This window comes from Homalodisca vitripennis, chromosome 1 (genome assembly GCF_021130785.1).
Source record: "Homalodisca vitripennis isolate AUS2020 chromosome 1, UT_GWSS_2.1, whole genome shotgun sequence".
NCBI classification, from domain to species: domain Eukaryota; kingdom Metazoa; phylum Arthropoda; class Insecta; order Hemiptera; family Cicadellidae; genus Homalodisca; species Homalodisca vitripennis.
The window spans coordinates 71,232,234-71,249,702 of NC_060207.1; the positions used below are offsets into that span (position 1 = coordinate 71,232,234).

The 17,469-nt window shown below is 34.3% G+C and overlaps 1 protein-coding gene across 2 annotated transcripts in view; it reads left to right on the plus strand.

The window, feature by feature from the left end:
* LOC124364169 (neprilysin-2-like) overlaps nt 1-17,469 on the plus strand; it is a 51,988-nt gene that overhangs the window by 11,668 nt on the left and 22,851 nt on the right. For both annotated transcript variants that reach the window (XM_046819449.1, XM_046819456.1), the window contains 5 exons: nt 3,635-3,741; nt 3,877-4,015; nt 6,599-6,804; nt 8,541-8,717; nt 9,912-10,126. In XM_046819449.1, the coding sequence (XP_046675405.1) occupies nt 3,635-3,741; nt 3,877-4,015; nt 6,599-6,804; nt 8,541-8,717; nt 9,912-10,126 (844 nt within the window). The remainder of the gene's footprint in view (nt 1-3,634; nt 3,742-3,876; nt 4,016-6,598; nt 6,805-8,540; nt 8,718-9,911; nt 10,127-17,469) is intronic.

Consider the following 17,469-nt stretch of genomic DNA (forward strand, 5'->3'; position numbering starts at 1 on the left):
AATATATAATATGCTATGCCCATTGATGTAACTCGCGGCCACCAGGCGGCACTTTAAAAGAAAAGTTTTCGAAGCGCCTGCACATTATAAACTGCAATTACGAGATAGATAAGTAAACAGTGAAACACTATTTGAAGGCGCTAAGTTATGATGTATAATTGTCTTTAAACTAAATTTTTGGTTGAACTTAAAGCTTGAGTGGTAGACCACGTTGTAATAAAGTACATATGCATGTACAATACATTTTTGACAGATTTTCTTGATCGTGACATCAAGGTAAAATCTACATCGGCATTGGAAATATAATTTACTTCAACCAGAAGTGCTCATAGGCGGGCAAAACTTACAAAAAGCGTGCGAAGCCGCGGGAAACAGCTAGTTTTATATATAAAACATATATTCATTAAATGTCAGTGATCACAGATGGCAGATTTGAATGAAGCATTTTTACATCACAACCCTCTCAATGACATGGACACCTTTACAGGGCTACATACCATCTAAGGGTTAGTGGGAACTTAAAGTGACAGAAAACTTGATTTCAATCAATCCTAGCCTTAAATACCCTCAAAATCTAACCCCCAATTAGTTGAAATACAGAACCGGACTTTCAAATCCAGTCAATGTCAATTGCTGCTTGTACTACTGTTATGCAATAAACACACAATAGAATAAAAATATAACATGAAACTATAACATTTTTCTTTTTTCTGTACATTTGCTTATTAAAATGGACTTAAATAAATAATTTACACTTTTCTCAATTAAAACTTGAGAAAATCATAACACAAATTCCAACTAAAGCTTTGTATCAAATCTAATGATTCATGATCACAAAGTAAATAGTCACAATAAGTAAACAAAAATTACAATGTTTTACTAAAGTAATAATATTAACAATTTTGTTATTAAAACAAAAATTAAAACTAAGGTTAATTATCTCATAATAAATTACCTCACAGAAAATAAATTACTTCAATTATGCAATATTACGATACCATTATACCGAGTTTTCCAAATTTGATACACATTAAAGGGATTTTGGAAACTACAAGATACAGCAAATATTAAATGAACAAAACTGTGCATAGTAACAAGACAACACAATAATGTGGTTAAATTAATTATTGAATGTGCTGTTTACTCGCTGCACTCAAAAAACTGTTTTTCGTCAAACTGTCACAGCTCTTATTAGTACCTATAATGGAACGTTTTTTACATGAAATCTGTATGAATTTTTTTCTAAATATTGTAATGAAAAAGTTTTTAAGATCAGCAAGCATAAGTGTAATGTTTCTAGTTAATTTTTTCCAAGGTAACAACCCATTTTTTCTTAATTGAAAGAAAGTAAATTATTTATTGATGTAAAATATACCATATATTCTTTATTTAAAGTTTGTTATTGACGATGGAAGGTTTGAAAGGATAACAGAATTTCAGACATTTGCCATCGTTATATGTTACAAGAGGTGTAACACAACGTTTCAAGGACTTGAATCTATTCCCTTCGTCAAGTGGGTGAGGTATTATCACTTACAAAAATAAAGAATAGAAAGAAGAAAAGAAGGAAAGAAAGGGATGAAACATAACCAAAAGCTGTTTGGAGTGCAGTCCAGGCGTTATCACTACACAGAATGCAAGTCTCGAGCACAAGTCACGAGTATGAGAATCACAATCACACATCTATTTCCAATCATTTACAATCCTCGAAACGTTGTGTTATACCTTTTGTAATACAAGGGCAATTTTATAAGTCAGTGAGTTTTTTAATAAAACAAATTTTTTCGTCAAATAAACATTTTATTTTTCAATATAGTCTCCTTTTAGCTCAATACTTTTAGTACAGCGTTTATCTAATTTTTTTATTCCCTCTAAATAATAGGTTTTCTCAAGGCTCTCAAAATAGGGGTTTGTTTCAGTAATAATTTCTTCATGTTACCCAATCTCCTACCGCCCAGCCATTTCTTTAGGTTTGGAAACAGAAAATAGTCGCAGGTGGCTAGCTAGATCTGCAGAATATGCTGGATGAGGTAGCAGTTTGTATCCCAGTTCATGGATTTTTGCCATCGTGACTAGACAAGTGTGCACATGTGCATTGTCTTTATGGAACAGCACTTTCTTCTATGCCAAATGCAGCCGTTTTTGCTTCAAGTCAACATCGAATCTTTCCAAAAGCTCAAAATAATATTTGCCAGGGATCGTTTTATCCTTCTCAAGGTAATCAATGTGAATGACACCTTTTGCATTCCAAAAAACCGTGGCTATGACCTTGTTGGCTGACTCACCTTGTCACCTTGCCCTTCTTTGGTCTACAGTCATCCCGAGCAATCCACTGTTTTAAATGTTTCTTGGTCCCTAGCGTGTTGTCATGGATCCATGTTTCGTCCGCAGTTACAAAACGGCGCCAAAACTCGTCCAGGATACAGCTGAACATCGCTAAACACTCCTTGAAGTTTTCACACGGTTGTACTTATGATTGACTGTAGGTTATCGCTGCACTCAACTCGCATAGATGTTTAATATTCAAATATTCATTTAAAATGTGATGTACCCGTTCAGTTGAGATACCTACAGCATAAGCCAACTCACACAGTTTCATTCTCCGATCGTCCAATAGCACTCCATGGATTTTATCTACAATTTCCGGCGTGATCACTTCTTTTGGGGACCTAAACGTTCAACACCACTGGTGCTGGTACGATCACAATGGAACTCTGTAAACTTGAAGGTGCCGAGTCCCTGTAGTATTTATAAAGTCTTTCCTAAGTCTCAGTGACGGATTTTTTATGTAAAAAGTAATGCTTAATCAGCACACAAAATTCACTTTAATCCATTTTTGTGAAAATTCATGAGGTTGTCTGCTTTGAACGGCTATCAAACACCAACTGCATGACACAGCTTACTGAAAATTAGAAAGTTGTCCACTGATGATTACAGCTGACTGCAACATTGTATTTAATGTTACTGCACGGGAAATTAAAAAAGTCACTCACTTATCAAACAGCCCTCGTATATAGCGATGGCAAATATCCGAAATCCGAATCCTGTTATCCTTTCATATCATATATGTTATATTTTCCTTGTGAGTTTTATCAAATAGGTCATAAAACCTGTTTTAGTATGGTTGTTTGAAAGAAATTTTTATTCTAATATTCGGAAGGCTGGTAACCTGACTGATATTTCACTGCACGTAGTGTTGGAATCAACTATTTAGTGAAACATAGAAGCATTTTTGGCGAAGCACTTATAATGTAATTGATGAATTCTTATGGTTTTTCAAACAAAAGTAGGTATATATCTAGTATATATTATTTCTGTGTTAATGTTAAGAGGAACAGAGGTTAGTAAAATTTCTACCGGCTATTATATCAGGTTTTGTGAGTAAAAGAGTATTTGTTAGCCTTTTGTAATTAGCTGAATTGGTCCAGCCATTCTTATGATTAGCACTTAGCAAGCCATTTAATAATTAATTTTTATTTTATAAATGACATATTTTGTTGTAATGTTTATTTGCTAAAATAAAAAAAAACATTTCTCATAAGCTCAAATGTAACAAAAATCATAAAAACAAATAAATCAATCAATGTAATATTTTTGGTTATACCCAATAAAGAGTGTGTTTTGTTTTTCACAGCTAATCAAATTCTCAGCTACTTAGACTCTACAGTAAATCCGTGCGATGATTTCTACAAATTTGCTTGTGGTGGATTTATCGATTCTGCAGAAATTGACAATGATAAGGTAAAATTTAATATATGTACATAAAAATGTAATGGGTGGAAAAGATTTTATAAGAACACCAATTTGTAATATTTGGATTTTTTTTTAGGTAACCCACAACTTTAGTTCTTACCTTATGGTATCAATTTTTTTCAGGCAGAAAACTCTTCTTTTTCTCAGGTGGATTCAAAGGTTGATGAGCAACTGAAGGTTATAGTTTCTGAGCCACCTACAAAAGATGAACCACCTCCATTTAGGTCTCTGAAGCACTTATTCTCACTTTGCATGGACGAAAGTTAGTATTATATTACTGTGGGAACTACCTTATTGAAATCAGCGCACTTCAGCTTTATATTTTAAAGACTAAATAAAAAAATGGTTTTGCTTTATTTGTGTGGTTAGGGTAAGAACTGATACTATTTTATGGGATGAACCTATTTATGCAAATTTTTTGCAACACAATCTTGTGGCTTAACCATTCCAAACCGAACATCTGTATATATGGACATGCACAAATTAATTGTTTAAAAATATAAAACATAACGAAGCTTACACCCACACTATACCAAAATGATAACAAAAAATGTATCTTTATTATCAAGTTATTAAATAAACTTCATACAATATTTTACAAATGTTATAGAATATATAATCCTCTGTGTTATCTAAATTTAAATATCTAAATCAGCTGTAAATGACTACTGACTTTTCAGTTTTTTATTGAGTGAGCATTACATTGTTGCTCTAATTAATTATTTGTTTACTTTTTAGTATTGTACTTATATTTATTTTATTTAGTTTCTTTAATTTTATTTGTATTAATCATTTCAATGTTTTATCTAACTTTATCCCTAATTAATTTGACTTTTATTAGTAATAATACATTTTAAAAGTGTACAATGAAAACACTTTTTTAATATTAACTAAAGTTTGAATTCTTTAAAAACAAACATATTTAAAAATTTTTTTATTTGATCTATTTACTGAGATAAAGAATTAAATTTGGCATAGTTGTTCATTTTTAACAAAATAATACTATTTATAAAAAGTTGTTTAGCATGTTATTTATTTGTAACAAAATACATTTCAATATTTATCACAGTCATTATCGTATAATTTTATATATTTAATGTTGCAAGCAAATAAATGTTTGAATCTTAAAAATTGGTTGAGAAATAATTTTTTAAATAACTGTTTTATATAACTCTGCAAAACAGGCAAAATACTACTGAGATTTTTTATAGATACATTGGAGTCGATCACCAGAAGTTTTAGGGAGATATTTTGCGAAAACTTGGTAAGATTGAAAGGGTTAATATATATATAATTAAATAATATTAATGAAATGAATATAGAATTTAAATGAAGATTGATTTACATAAAGAACTTACTCCGCCAAGGCTCTAACCCCGATCTCACTGCATGCTATCAATACACAACAGAATCCTCATTTTTGGTGATTCATTATTTTGTATTTTGTTGTTTTTCACACACACACACACACACGCACGCACCGCACGCACACACGCGCGCACACACACACACGCACACACACGCACGCACGCACCGCACGCGCACACACACACACACACTTTTAAACATGAAGTATTGTGTGATTGAATTATTTATTTTCAAATACCAAAATATATTGAACTAGAAATTTCTTTCTCTGAGTTTAAAAGTTAACTTAAACAATATTTAATAGATAAAACCCTTCACTCATCTTTTAATACATATAATACATTAATATGTATTAAAATATATAATCATACAATATTCTATATAATAGTATGTATTAAGATTGTGTTATAGTTCTGTAATGCAAGCTTATTTAGTTATTTTAAGACTAGACACCACTCAATGTATTTTTGTAATAAATACTGAAAACTGTTAACTGATGAATGCAAAATGTTATTTTTGACTGGTTGATTGCTCAAAATACAATACTTTTATGTGGGAATGTTTATATTAGGGATTATATCAAAGAGATAATTGTAATACTTTTATCTGGGCTCTCTGACACTTAAAGAACAAATGGGAAACAGTTCTTAATTTATTTCGGTGGTGATTTAGTCATACATGGATGTAGGAAAGTAAAGGTCCAGGAGCCAAGAGCCAGTCTGAATTGTATAAGCACACAACCTGGTTTTCTTGAAAGTGATATAAACATTTCCCATTAGATAGAAACTGAGTGTTAGCCACGCTAGTTTTGGTGGTGATTTAGTCATACATGGATGTAGGAAAGTAATGGTCCAGGAGCCAAGAGCCAGTCTGAATTGTATAAGCACACAACCTGGTTTTCTTGAAAGTGATAGAAACATTTCCCATTAGATAGAAACTGAGTGTTAGCCACGCTAGTTTTGGTGGTGATTTAGTCATACATGGATGTAGGAAAGTAATGGTCCAGGAGCCAAGAGCCAGTCTGAATTGTATAAGCACACAACCTGGTTTTCTTGAAAGTGATAGAAACATTTCCCATTAGATAGAAACTGAGTGTTAGCCACGCTAGTTTTGGTGGTGATTTAGTCATACATGGATGTAGGAAAGTAATGGTCCAGGAGCCAAGAGCCAGTCTGAATTGTATAAGCACACAACCTGGTTTTCTTGAAAGTGATAGAAACATTTCTCATTAGATAGAAACTGAGTGTTAGCCACGCTAGTTTTGGTGGAGATCGACACGGGAGAGTATAAATTTTTGTCTTTGTATCTAGAAATTTTTCATATAAATTAAAGAAACAAGTTTTAATTGTCTAGAACAATCACAGAATTAATCATGATTAGGAATCCAATTATCAGCTAGAACTTGCTTTAGTGCTACAAAATACTTTAATGGTCTGTGATTCCAAGACAGTTTAATTATTTTCTTTGTTATATACAGAGAAGCTAGATGCACGTGGAGTGGGTCCTGCCTTGAATATAATCAAGGGTGCTGGTGGATGGCCAGTTTTAGGAAACTGGAAAAGAAAAAACTGGAATATTTTGGACACTTATATCCGACTAAGAAAGTTTATGGTTGGAGAAGATAGTCTTTTTCAGATATATGTGGAGGTGGATATGAAAAATAACTCAAGACGCATCATACAGGTATTTAAAAATCTCTGGTTAACCTGAATGTGTAACCTTAAAATATTATAGAACAATATCAGACGTTTTTTTAAAAAGAAATAAGTAAACAAAAATCTATCAAATAATTTGTTTAATCTTTCACTTATAGTTATAACTTGGCAGTCTGAGAGTAGTCACGGTCAGGATAATGTATCTAAATAGCATGCTATGCAAGAGGTTAATCTCTTGTATACTGGAGAAGAGTTTTAATAGTGGTAATGAAAGGTTACTACCATAAACAGTTGAACAGGTGCAGGCAAGATTACTCATGGGCTTACCCACTGATCACAGAGACCCAGATAACATTAACATACCATATGCTAACGTAAACATATCACATAGTGCAGCATCAGAAAATTGTGAGCTTGTGTCAATAATGTATGGTAAGATTTAGTGCTCACTGTTCAAGAAATTCTTTGACCATGACAGTCTTAAAAATTGTTATAATCTAATCAATTTAGTAATACAATTTTAATATACGAGTGAGTTTTATGTCCTTGCACACCTGGATATAATTTAAACGGTCCGAGATATCTATGTGAAACCTTGACCCCACCTATTATAACATATTTTTTCAATTTTTCAAGTTGTTGAAAATATTGCCCCCCTTTTCTAAAGGAGGGTAAAGGGGGGCAACTAAATATTTTCAAATACAAACCCCTATCATGTGACCCCTCATTTTAAAGGGAATAAAAAAAGAAATTCAATAATGCAAACTAGAGGTCTCTACGTTTATTTTAACAGATTTTATGACAAATTTACAATTGAGTAAAGGGTGGCAACTAAACATTTTCAAATACAAACCCCTATCATCTCTCAAGTTTTTACACACACGTCTAGCACACTGTCAAACATCCGAAGGTGAACAGTTTGAACACTTGCTACATTAAAACTGGTAACTGTTTTTAGAATTTGCGTTAGTGTTGACTCATTTTACGATAAACAGGACAAGACAGTTACTGATTTTATTATTGTAAATTTGTCATAAAATCTGTTAAAATAAACGTAGAAACCTCTAGTTTGGATTATTGGATTTAGTTTTTTATTCCCTTTAAAATGAGGGGTCACATGATAGGGGTTTGTATTTGAAAATATTTTTTGCCCCCTTTTACTCCCCTTTAGAAAAGGGGGGGGAAAATTTTCAACAACTTGAAAAATTAAAAAAAAAAGTTATAATAGGTGGGGTAAAGGTTTCACATAGATATCTCGGACCGTTTAAATTATATCCTGGTGTGCCAGGACATAAAACTCACTCTGTATATCTTCACAGAGTACAACGTTGGCTTCATCCCACTTCTTGTAAATCAAGAAATCTTATTGTTACTAAACCCAAATTCTGCAATGGACAAAGTTTGATTATAATTGTTCAATATATATAAAAATATGAATGAACATTTTATATTAGAATAATCCTATACATAAAAAAGTCAACAATGTAATAGAACCAAATATGTGATGATTTTCAGAACAGCAATGGGTAATGTTGAGCAATTTTAGGCAATAATTGACATAAGTTCATTGCCATACATTGTTTTGTGCTTGCTTAGTCCTATATATTGTATTTTTACACATGAAAAAAGGGTATATTCCAGACCCCAAAATGTAAAATGTACTATCCTTGTAACACAACAATGGGAAATGTGTGAAATTCTGCCTTCCTTTAAATTAACCATTGTCAATATACATTTTAAACAATAAACATGTGATGGATAAAGGTGGATCAGGCATCATTGGGTCTTCCCCAAGAGCTCTTTGTTGAGGGTCCGAGTAACGCTATGGTGAAGGAGTACTTTAGTCTGATGGTTGACGTTGCAGTCATGCTTGGAGCAGACAGAAAAACAGCAATGAAACAACTGCGCTCCAGCTTATATTTTGAGATTGAACTGGCAAAGGTATGAGTAGACATTTAAATTAATTACAGAATGTATTATCTATAGTGTGTATATATATTTTTAAACAATGGATTGGGATAACATTGTTCTTATTACATTATTACTTGGAGTCACAACCAGCAGTATAATTATGTGCCTGGCAAACTTGTACTATTGCCTAGTTTAATCTTACCAGAGGTGGTTTCCCTAATTTCCCTAATGTAGTAAAATGATAACCATACACTTACTAAGACTTCAGTAGTTGAGTTGAATACCTATTTGAAAGGTTATTAGAATTGTGGATGCCCTGGTGAATTTTCATTCATATTCTATCGAAGTTTTAATATTTTCGACATAATGGATTAGGTAAAAAGTAAATAAATATTATTGAAATTAAAAACCAGCTCAATACACGTTGAAGCAACAGTGAATGTAATTTAGGGCTGAATGTGTAAAATTTTAACCATCAGTTTAGTCTTACATTTCCCTCTTTGTCAGACCGTTAGGCCTCATGGATGAATGCATTTACCAGATGAAACACAATGTGGTAGAGATGTGCCACCAAACTGCTGAACAGGTTTCCTATAACTGTTCTGTTGCAACGGGACACTTCAATTTGCGACTTAGTGTTTTAAGATGGTTCCGTCACTATACTGTAACTTTGACTGAGGAGGAATAGTCTTGTTATGGTTATTTAATATTGTCACCATTCCATTTACAATAGGAAACTCTGCAGTAACACAAGTTGTTTGCTTTCTTGCAACAACTTCTAACAAATGGAGCTGACTTTTTTAACTGATTTTGAAACTGCTGTAACTGTAGACCTATGACAGTGTTATAGTTATAACAAATCTAATTTACCTCCCACAATGATAGTGAATCAGCTTTGGTCATTTTAAATTGTATAATTCACATTGTATTACAGTGAGAGATCTAATATTTTCTATTGATTCTTGCACTGGAATTGGGAAGAAATGGATGAGGATCAGTGAATATATCACTGAATGTTTGACTGCAACTTGTGTGTTATGAGTACATATTATTTTAGATTTCACTCAGATGTTTGTCAAGCAATATACATTTTTTAATGCAAATAATCTACTTGATTTAATTTGATCATACAATGTAATAAATTAAAAGTGTATAAGACTACTTAACTATGGCAATAGAGTGATAAAAAAATTGAAAAATTTCCTACAATGTTTTCTTATGCAGATTATGACTGTGAAGGAGAAGAGAAGAGACTTCAATCGTATGTATAATCTCTACAAACTGTCAGACATGACAGCAGAGCTAGGCTGGAACTGGGGCTCTCTTTTCCAGAGAATCTTGCCAGAGTCCATGTCCCTCAAACGAGATGAACTAATCAATGTTGTGGAAGTAGAGTACCTGAAGAAACTTAAGCGATTGATGCAGTCACATCCAAAAGAGTAAGTTTCTAATATTGCTCACATAATAGAAAATAATCTTTTCAGTTCAATACAGTCCGACAGTCTATTAAAGAAAACATCTAAGTAAATGTTATAAAAATTTTATCTTTTATTTACTTCAAGAATTATCATGATATAAAAACCGATAATAAGATATGCAGTATTCAGAAAATTAAGATAAGATTTGTAAAAATTTGTAATTATTTAAAATATATATCTAATATTGGTTAATCGTAAAAACGATTAACGTTTTAGTCTCTATTATATTTAGGGTCTTTCAAGATACATTGTGGTTACCTTGGGATACGTGTATTAATTTTGTTATCATAGAAATCTGCCGTGTAACATAGCTAAGAGTTTACAAACTCTTTCCCCTTTTTTCGTTAACAGGGAACTGTTTTATCGATCATGACCAACATGGCTGACTGCCAATAGTTCTATAGTGAAGTGGCTTTAGGAAAATGTGCATTTAATGTGGTAATTAACAACAAATATTGCTATACTTGTGTACAAATCTTCCTGGATTGACTATAAGTCCATTCACTTATAAAAAAGATACATTTACTCAACTCAACTTTAAATATTGGAACAAAAGAAAAAAAAGTTATGGTGACTAAGCAAGTCCTACTTTACTGTAAAAATTTGGACAAATTAAGACAGTAAATTTGGACACCTACAAGCTATAAGAAATAATTCCATTGAGAAGAAAAATGCATGATAGTACTCAAAATACACACTCATAAAAGCTTAAATTGTAAGAAAATTATTTTAAACTTATTGTGATGTCACATAAACCTGCCAGCTCATTAGGCTAAGCATATGTCATCTAATCCAAACAGACATCCATCTACATTCTACATCACTCAGTGTTGGCACGGAGCTGCTTGGATAGCACCGACCTAGACACCTATTCAGCACTGTCGGCGCTGACCTTCAGCAATACAGCTGCTGTTGTACTGTATTTTAACCGGCAAGGCACTTGGCTGCCATTTTAACCAAGCTTATTTATTTTTCCCCTTCAACTGACTAATAACCAAATTTAATTCTTAAAACTGATCTTTTTACCATAAAAGTATAAACAAATCAAGAAATAAATAAAACAACCTAACCCAAAAATGCCCTCAAGATACCCATGTGGGTCTTTGCACAATTGGTGTCAAATTTTCAGGAGTAATATGCACCGGCCCCTGTGATATGTGGTATCATGCTGGTTGTCAGAATATTCCTGAAAAGACCCTGAAAAAATGGACAGACAGTGAAATAACAATATGGAAATGTAGTACATGTTAAAGAGAGCTTGCCTCAGCTTCAACTACTCCTGACTCCTCCAAGATTCCAGACCGTCTGTGCACATCAATAGATGAACTGGAAAGCAGTCTGAGTGAAAATAATATTCTACATAACTTAGAAGATGATGATGAGAAACTAGAAATGGCTGCAAAAATAGGGGCAGCACTTCTTGAGGAAAATTATCTTTTGAAAGAAAAAAATATTAGATTAGAATCTAAAGTAGACATTTTGGAAGAACTGGTTGGGAGAATGGAAATCGAAGAGAATAAATATCTGAGTAAAATTGAATACAGAATATCTCTGAAATACAGGCTCAACTGGAAAGAGAAAAAAAACATATAGATACGTAAAATATCTTTGAAGAGCACGATTACAAACAAGGACAACTTGTCGATAACTATACAAAAACGATAAATCACCTAGAGAATACAATAAAAAATCTTGAAAAGAAATTAAGCTCACAAGAAAGAAACCAATCAGAATTTCTGAATCGTACAACAAACAATGAATCTCAAACTGAACCGTTCCCTCATTACATCTCTTAGACAACAAGTTACTCCTTAAACTCGCTGATGGAACTTGCTAAATTGAAAGTAAGGCAAGATAGTTTAGAGAGTATGGTTATGGATTTGGCAGCACAAATCATAAATGAACATATTGAGCCTCCATCTAACTCAGACATACAAAATATGTCTAAAACTCAAAATCATAAAATAATTAAAAACAGTATGCCAACCAAACAAAATAATACACCATCTAATAGAGGGAAGAAGGAACTATTTCAGTGTTTCATTACAGGTGGTTAAACTTAAATAATCCCAGAAATAACATCCTATGGATACACAAAGACAGACACTTTTGACAACTAATGAACAGATTAAGACTGTGAAAGACTGCCAAACCCGTACAGATAAACTGTTAACTACTGGATTGACAGGGAAATCCAGCCACTTGACAACTTCACAGGCAACTGCATCTACTGGGGAAATCAGCCAAACCCCGACAGAAAAAACTGTCAACTACTGGATTGACAGGGAAATCCAGCCACTTGACAACTTCACAGGCAATTGCATCAACTGAGGAAATGAGCCAAACTCCGACAGAAAAACTGTTAACTACTGGACTAACAGGGAAATCCAGCCACTTGACAACTTCACGGATAACTGCATCAACGGGGGGAATCAGCCAAACCCCGACAGAAAAAACTGTTAACTACTGGATTGACAGGGAAATCCAGCCACCCGACAATCTCACAGGCATCTGCAAGTGATGATGAAGATTTTAACATCATAGAAGTGGAAGATGTTCACTCCCCTGATTCTGCAGTTACACAGACACCATTTTGTCCTCCCAAAACATCACCCCCTGCTGGTTGTAATAATAATAAACCTCCTGTAACAGCCACAAAACTTAATCCATCTGAATCAATTCAAGACTTTTTTTACCAAACTATTTATAATCTCAGGAATACCCAAGCAGAATCCTTTATAAACCAATATAAATCACCTGACAACACTCAAAAAAAGCATCCCTTTTTAGACTTGAACCTAAAACCAGAAGATAGGGGGAAAACTCACTACAAAACAAGGATTTTTATAAACAAAAAATATGTCAAGTCAAAAATAATAAAAACAATAAAAACTAGTACACTTAAATGTAGATGGACAACAGAGTAAAATTGACACATTTACTTGACAAGACGGAGAAACAAACTGATAACAAACTCAAAAAAAAAAATGTTGTAGTTCTATATCAAAACATGGATAGACTTAGCAACAAACTGGATCGCCTCAACCACTTTCTAAACTCTGTTAGTCCGGACATAGTTATCCTTTCAGAATATGGACTAAATAATAACACGATTTTACAGGCTCGACTAACAATTAATTCTAGCCTGGTAAGTGCTTTCAGCAGAGAGGCCCACATTAAAGGAGGGGTGGCCATTTTTAAACACATCAACTTTGGAGCTGAGGTGAAAAGCCTTAATGTTGAAGATCTGAACGAAGAACTTGTCTGCAAAGTATCAGGAATCAAGGTGCACACATTGAATAAAAAACAATTAATTATCACTGGTGCATATCGTCCACCTGGTGCAGCTGTGAACGATGCTTTTGACATCCTGACCTCTCTCCTTGACAAGATCCCTCAACGAAATGGTGGAATTTGTCTAGTTGGTGATTTAAACATTGACAACCTTCTCACTTCTTATGACATAACTAGGCTTGATCTTCCGCCGACAAGATTTTCCACGTCTGTCACTTCAATTGATGTGGTCTGCACCAATCTAGTGTCAATGTTGATGTACTTCATACAGGTCTCTCTGATCATACAGACCAACTTACATCCCTGAATATTCTCGTCCCACAGAAAATCTAACCAACTACAACTAGGAGACATCTAAATGTAAGAAATTTCACAAGCCTGCAGGACCTACTTGCTCTTCAGAGTTGAGAAAGGGTTTACCAGGAACCAAACGCTGAAAAAGCTTATGCAGAATTCATAGGCATTTTACATCAGCTCTAAACATAACGTGCGTCTTAAAAACATCAAGAACTAAACCTAAAAGTCTAAATAAGCGTAACATATACTCCCAGGATGCTGAAGAAAGCAGAAAACTATTTATGGATGCACAAGAAAAGTACTTACGAACCAATAAACAAGAGAACAAATTTGACTTTGTTCAAAAAAAGAAAGCATACGACTTAAAGCTAAGAGAATTGAGAAGAACTGAATGAGAATGAGAATGAGAATGAGAATGAGAATATCTTTATTTACAATCTTTGAGAGATTATAAACAGTGTCATTAAATACATTAACATCAGGAAAAGGTTTTTTTGAAGATACTGCTTCCAGTGTGTAGAATGGCCGGTCTAGAAGCCATTGATGTAGTGCTATCTTGAGTTCCTTTCCTCTTTTGGACAGCAGGTGAGGTGGTAGGAGATTGTGGAGCTTCATTCCCATATATGATGGTTTTCGCTCATAAAGCCTCAGACGATGTACAGGAAGGCTGTAGAGGTGTACATTTCTGGTGTTGTAGTGGTGTGTACATCATTGGTCCTTGGAAGATTCTCCCCATCAGCGTACATTATTACTTCTTGAATGTAAAGCGAAATGACAGTGAGAATCCTCAGAGACTTGAATGCCTCTCTACAGCTCTCCAGAGGTTGCAGTCCCGCCAGTGTTCTAATACATTTCTTTTGTATGATAATTATCCGTTGGAGATTTGAAGCAGTAGTTCCACCCCAGGCAGCAAGACCATAGCGCAGGTGAGACTCAAAAAGGGAAAAGTAAGTTATTTTTGCTGTTTCAAGGCTACTGAGAGAAAGAATTTGCTTGATGACAAAGTGACCAGTGTTGAGTTTTTTACTAAGATTGTCAACGTGATTAATCCAATTTAGTTCGGGTATCCACTGTTACTCCAAGGAATTTTAAATGATCTTCAATACTGACATCTGGAATGGTTGGGACTTCTGATGCTCTCCTTCCAAAAGCGATCTGGTTTAGTCTTTGATGGATTTACTACAAGGTCATTTCCATAGCAATATTGGATGGCCATGTTGAGAGCTGTATAAGATGAGACCGCAAGGCCATCTGCTGAACGTTGGGTCAGAAATAAGGTAGTGTCGTCCGCATACATTAGAGGTGTGCAGTAGTTTCCTAGGTGTTGGGGTAGATCATTGGTAAAGAGAATGAAAATCACTGGTCCTAATACGGAACCTTGTGGCACACCTCTCAGCACTGGAAGGACTTTTGATCTGACTGCCTTTGTGATACCATTTGATGAGTGGTTAGAGCTCTACTAGTTGGGTACGACCCTTTAAGTAGCTCTCAAACCAATTATTTGCTGTCCCTTTGATTCCAAGCAATTCCAATTTCTTCAGAATGATGTTGTGGCTGAGGCAATCAAACGCCTTACTTAAATCAAGAAACAAAGCTGTGGTCAATTTTTCCCTCTTCAATGCTGTCTGTCACTGATTCAATTAGTTTGATCAATGCCGTTGTAGTTGACTTCCCTTTTGTAAATCCATGTTGGTTTTCATTTAAGAGATTGTGCTGAGCGCAATGGTCCAGGAGTCTTTGAAGAACAATTCTTTCACATAATTTTGAAAATGTTGAAATCAGTGAAAATTGGTCTGTAGTTGTTTGCATCATGTTTGCACCCACTTTTAAATTTAGGGAATACTTTCGAAATTTTTAATTTTGAGGGGAATTGGGACCCTCTTTAAAAGATTTGTTGAATATGGCAACCAATGGGGGGGGCTAGTTCGTCAGCACAAAATTTTAATACTTTGGAAGAAATTTCATCAATACCGGCTGAATTTTTGAATTTGAGGTTTTTAATTGTATCTTTTAACCTCTTTGATGCTCGTTTTGGTCATTGTTTCCATTAATGCTGTTTCATGTGGTTCCACAGATTCCAATTCCTTCTTCTCATCCGCTGGGATTTTTTGTAGTGTTGTTTCTGCATATTAACAAAAAATAAATTCAGATGATTGGCGACTTCTTGAGGGTTGTGTGAAAGTTGTCCATTTATTTTCAGTTTTATGTCATCTGTAGAGCTCCTGGTTTGGTTACGGGCATTATTAACTATTTTCCACATGGCTTTTGGGCTTGTTGTCAGCTCTTTCTATGAAGTTGGCGGAGGCCTCTTGTCTCAGTAGTTTTAAGCGTTGGTCATAGGATTTCTTCGCATTTGCTGCGTCTTGTTTGATGTCGAGAGTTCCCTGTTGTTTCAAACTGATGTTGTAGTCTTAGAAAGTTTTTCTTAAGCCTGCTGGCTTCTTCATCTGCAAAGAATTTAGGTTTTAATTTCTTTCTAGGTTTCTTTAATTTTCTGGGGCAGGCAGCATCCAGGGCCATTGTCACTGTCCTTATGAAGCTGTTGTAGGCTTCTTCAACGGTGTCAAATTGTTCAATGTCATGCCAGTTTTCATGTTGAAGTAGACATTTTAGTTCAAGGAGGTTTTTCTGTCTTGAAGGTTCGATATGGTACTACTGAAATTCTCAATTACGTACTCTGTTTTAATAGTACAGACTTGAGCAGTGTGGTCTGATAGACCAGGATCGTACACGGTTGCAGTTAGTTCTTCACTTCTTAAGTTAGTACATATCCAGTCAATTGATGAAATGGTGTTGGAGGTTACTCTGGTAGGTGGTAGCTCCAGCCTCTGAATGCTGTGAGAAGCCAACCATCCTCCTGTAATTTACCTGATCTTCTGTCAGGTTTTAAAATGTCTACATTTATATCTCCCATGATTAGAAGGTTTTGAACTTTCCAGTTTACTAATTTCAATAGTTTTTGAGAGAAATATTAAGTGATTCGTCTAAGTTGGATGATGGTGATCTGTAGGTACCCATTATGTATAAGCAGGTGGTATTGAGCATAACCTTTACCAAAGCCATTTCACATACAAGTTCTTCGCAGTACTGAACTGATTGGTACATTAAAGGTACTCCTTTCTAAGGTATCTTCTACATATATTTGCAACCCCACCCATTATATGCTTTTCCCTACAGAAATGTGCTCTGAGGATATATCCAGGTATTGGAGCAACATTTTCAATTTCCTGAGATTTGAGACTGTGTTCACTTAGTATTATTATATTAGGTGTTGGTTTCAGGTTTTCTATAAAGTGTATCAGGTCTATTTGATCTGTTGGATAAGTCCTGTATATTCTGATGGAGAACTGTTAAGTTAAATATTTTGTTTCTTGAAGATTTGTTTTGCTCTAAGGAAGATGCATTACTTTTTATATTGGAGGTCTGACATTGCTGCCTGGTTCTAAAAAAGGTGGGATGTTCATTTTTATAGGAGCAAGTTGATTTCTATGATAATTGGCTTTGACATGTTCTATATTCTTTTCATAAAAACTCAAGGAAGGTTTCTGAGGGCTCAAGTCTTGTAGCAGTTATGGGTGGCCTTTCTCATCGATGAAGGGGGTGCAAGGGCAGGGGCTTCAAGAGCGGATGCTGTATTTATTTCAGTTGAGTGTGGTAGGTTGTTACTTTCTAAACTAAGTCTAAGTTCCTCATTGGTGTAAGTTTTTGTCAAA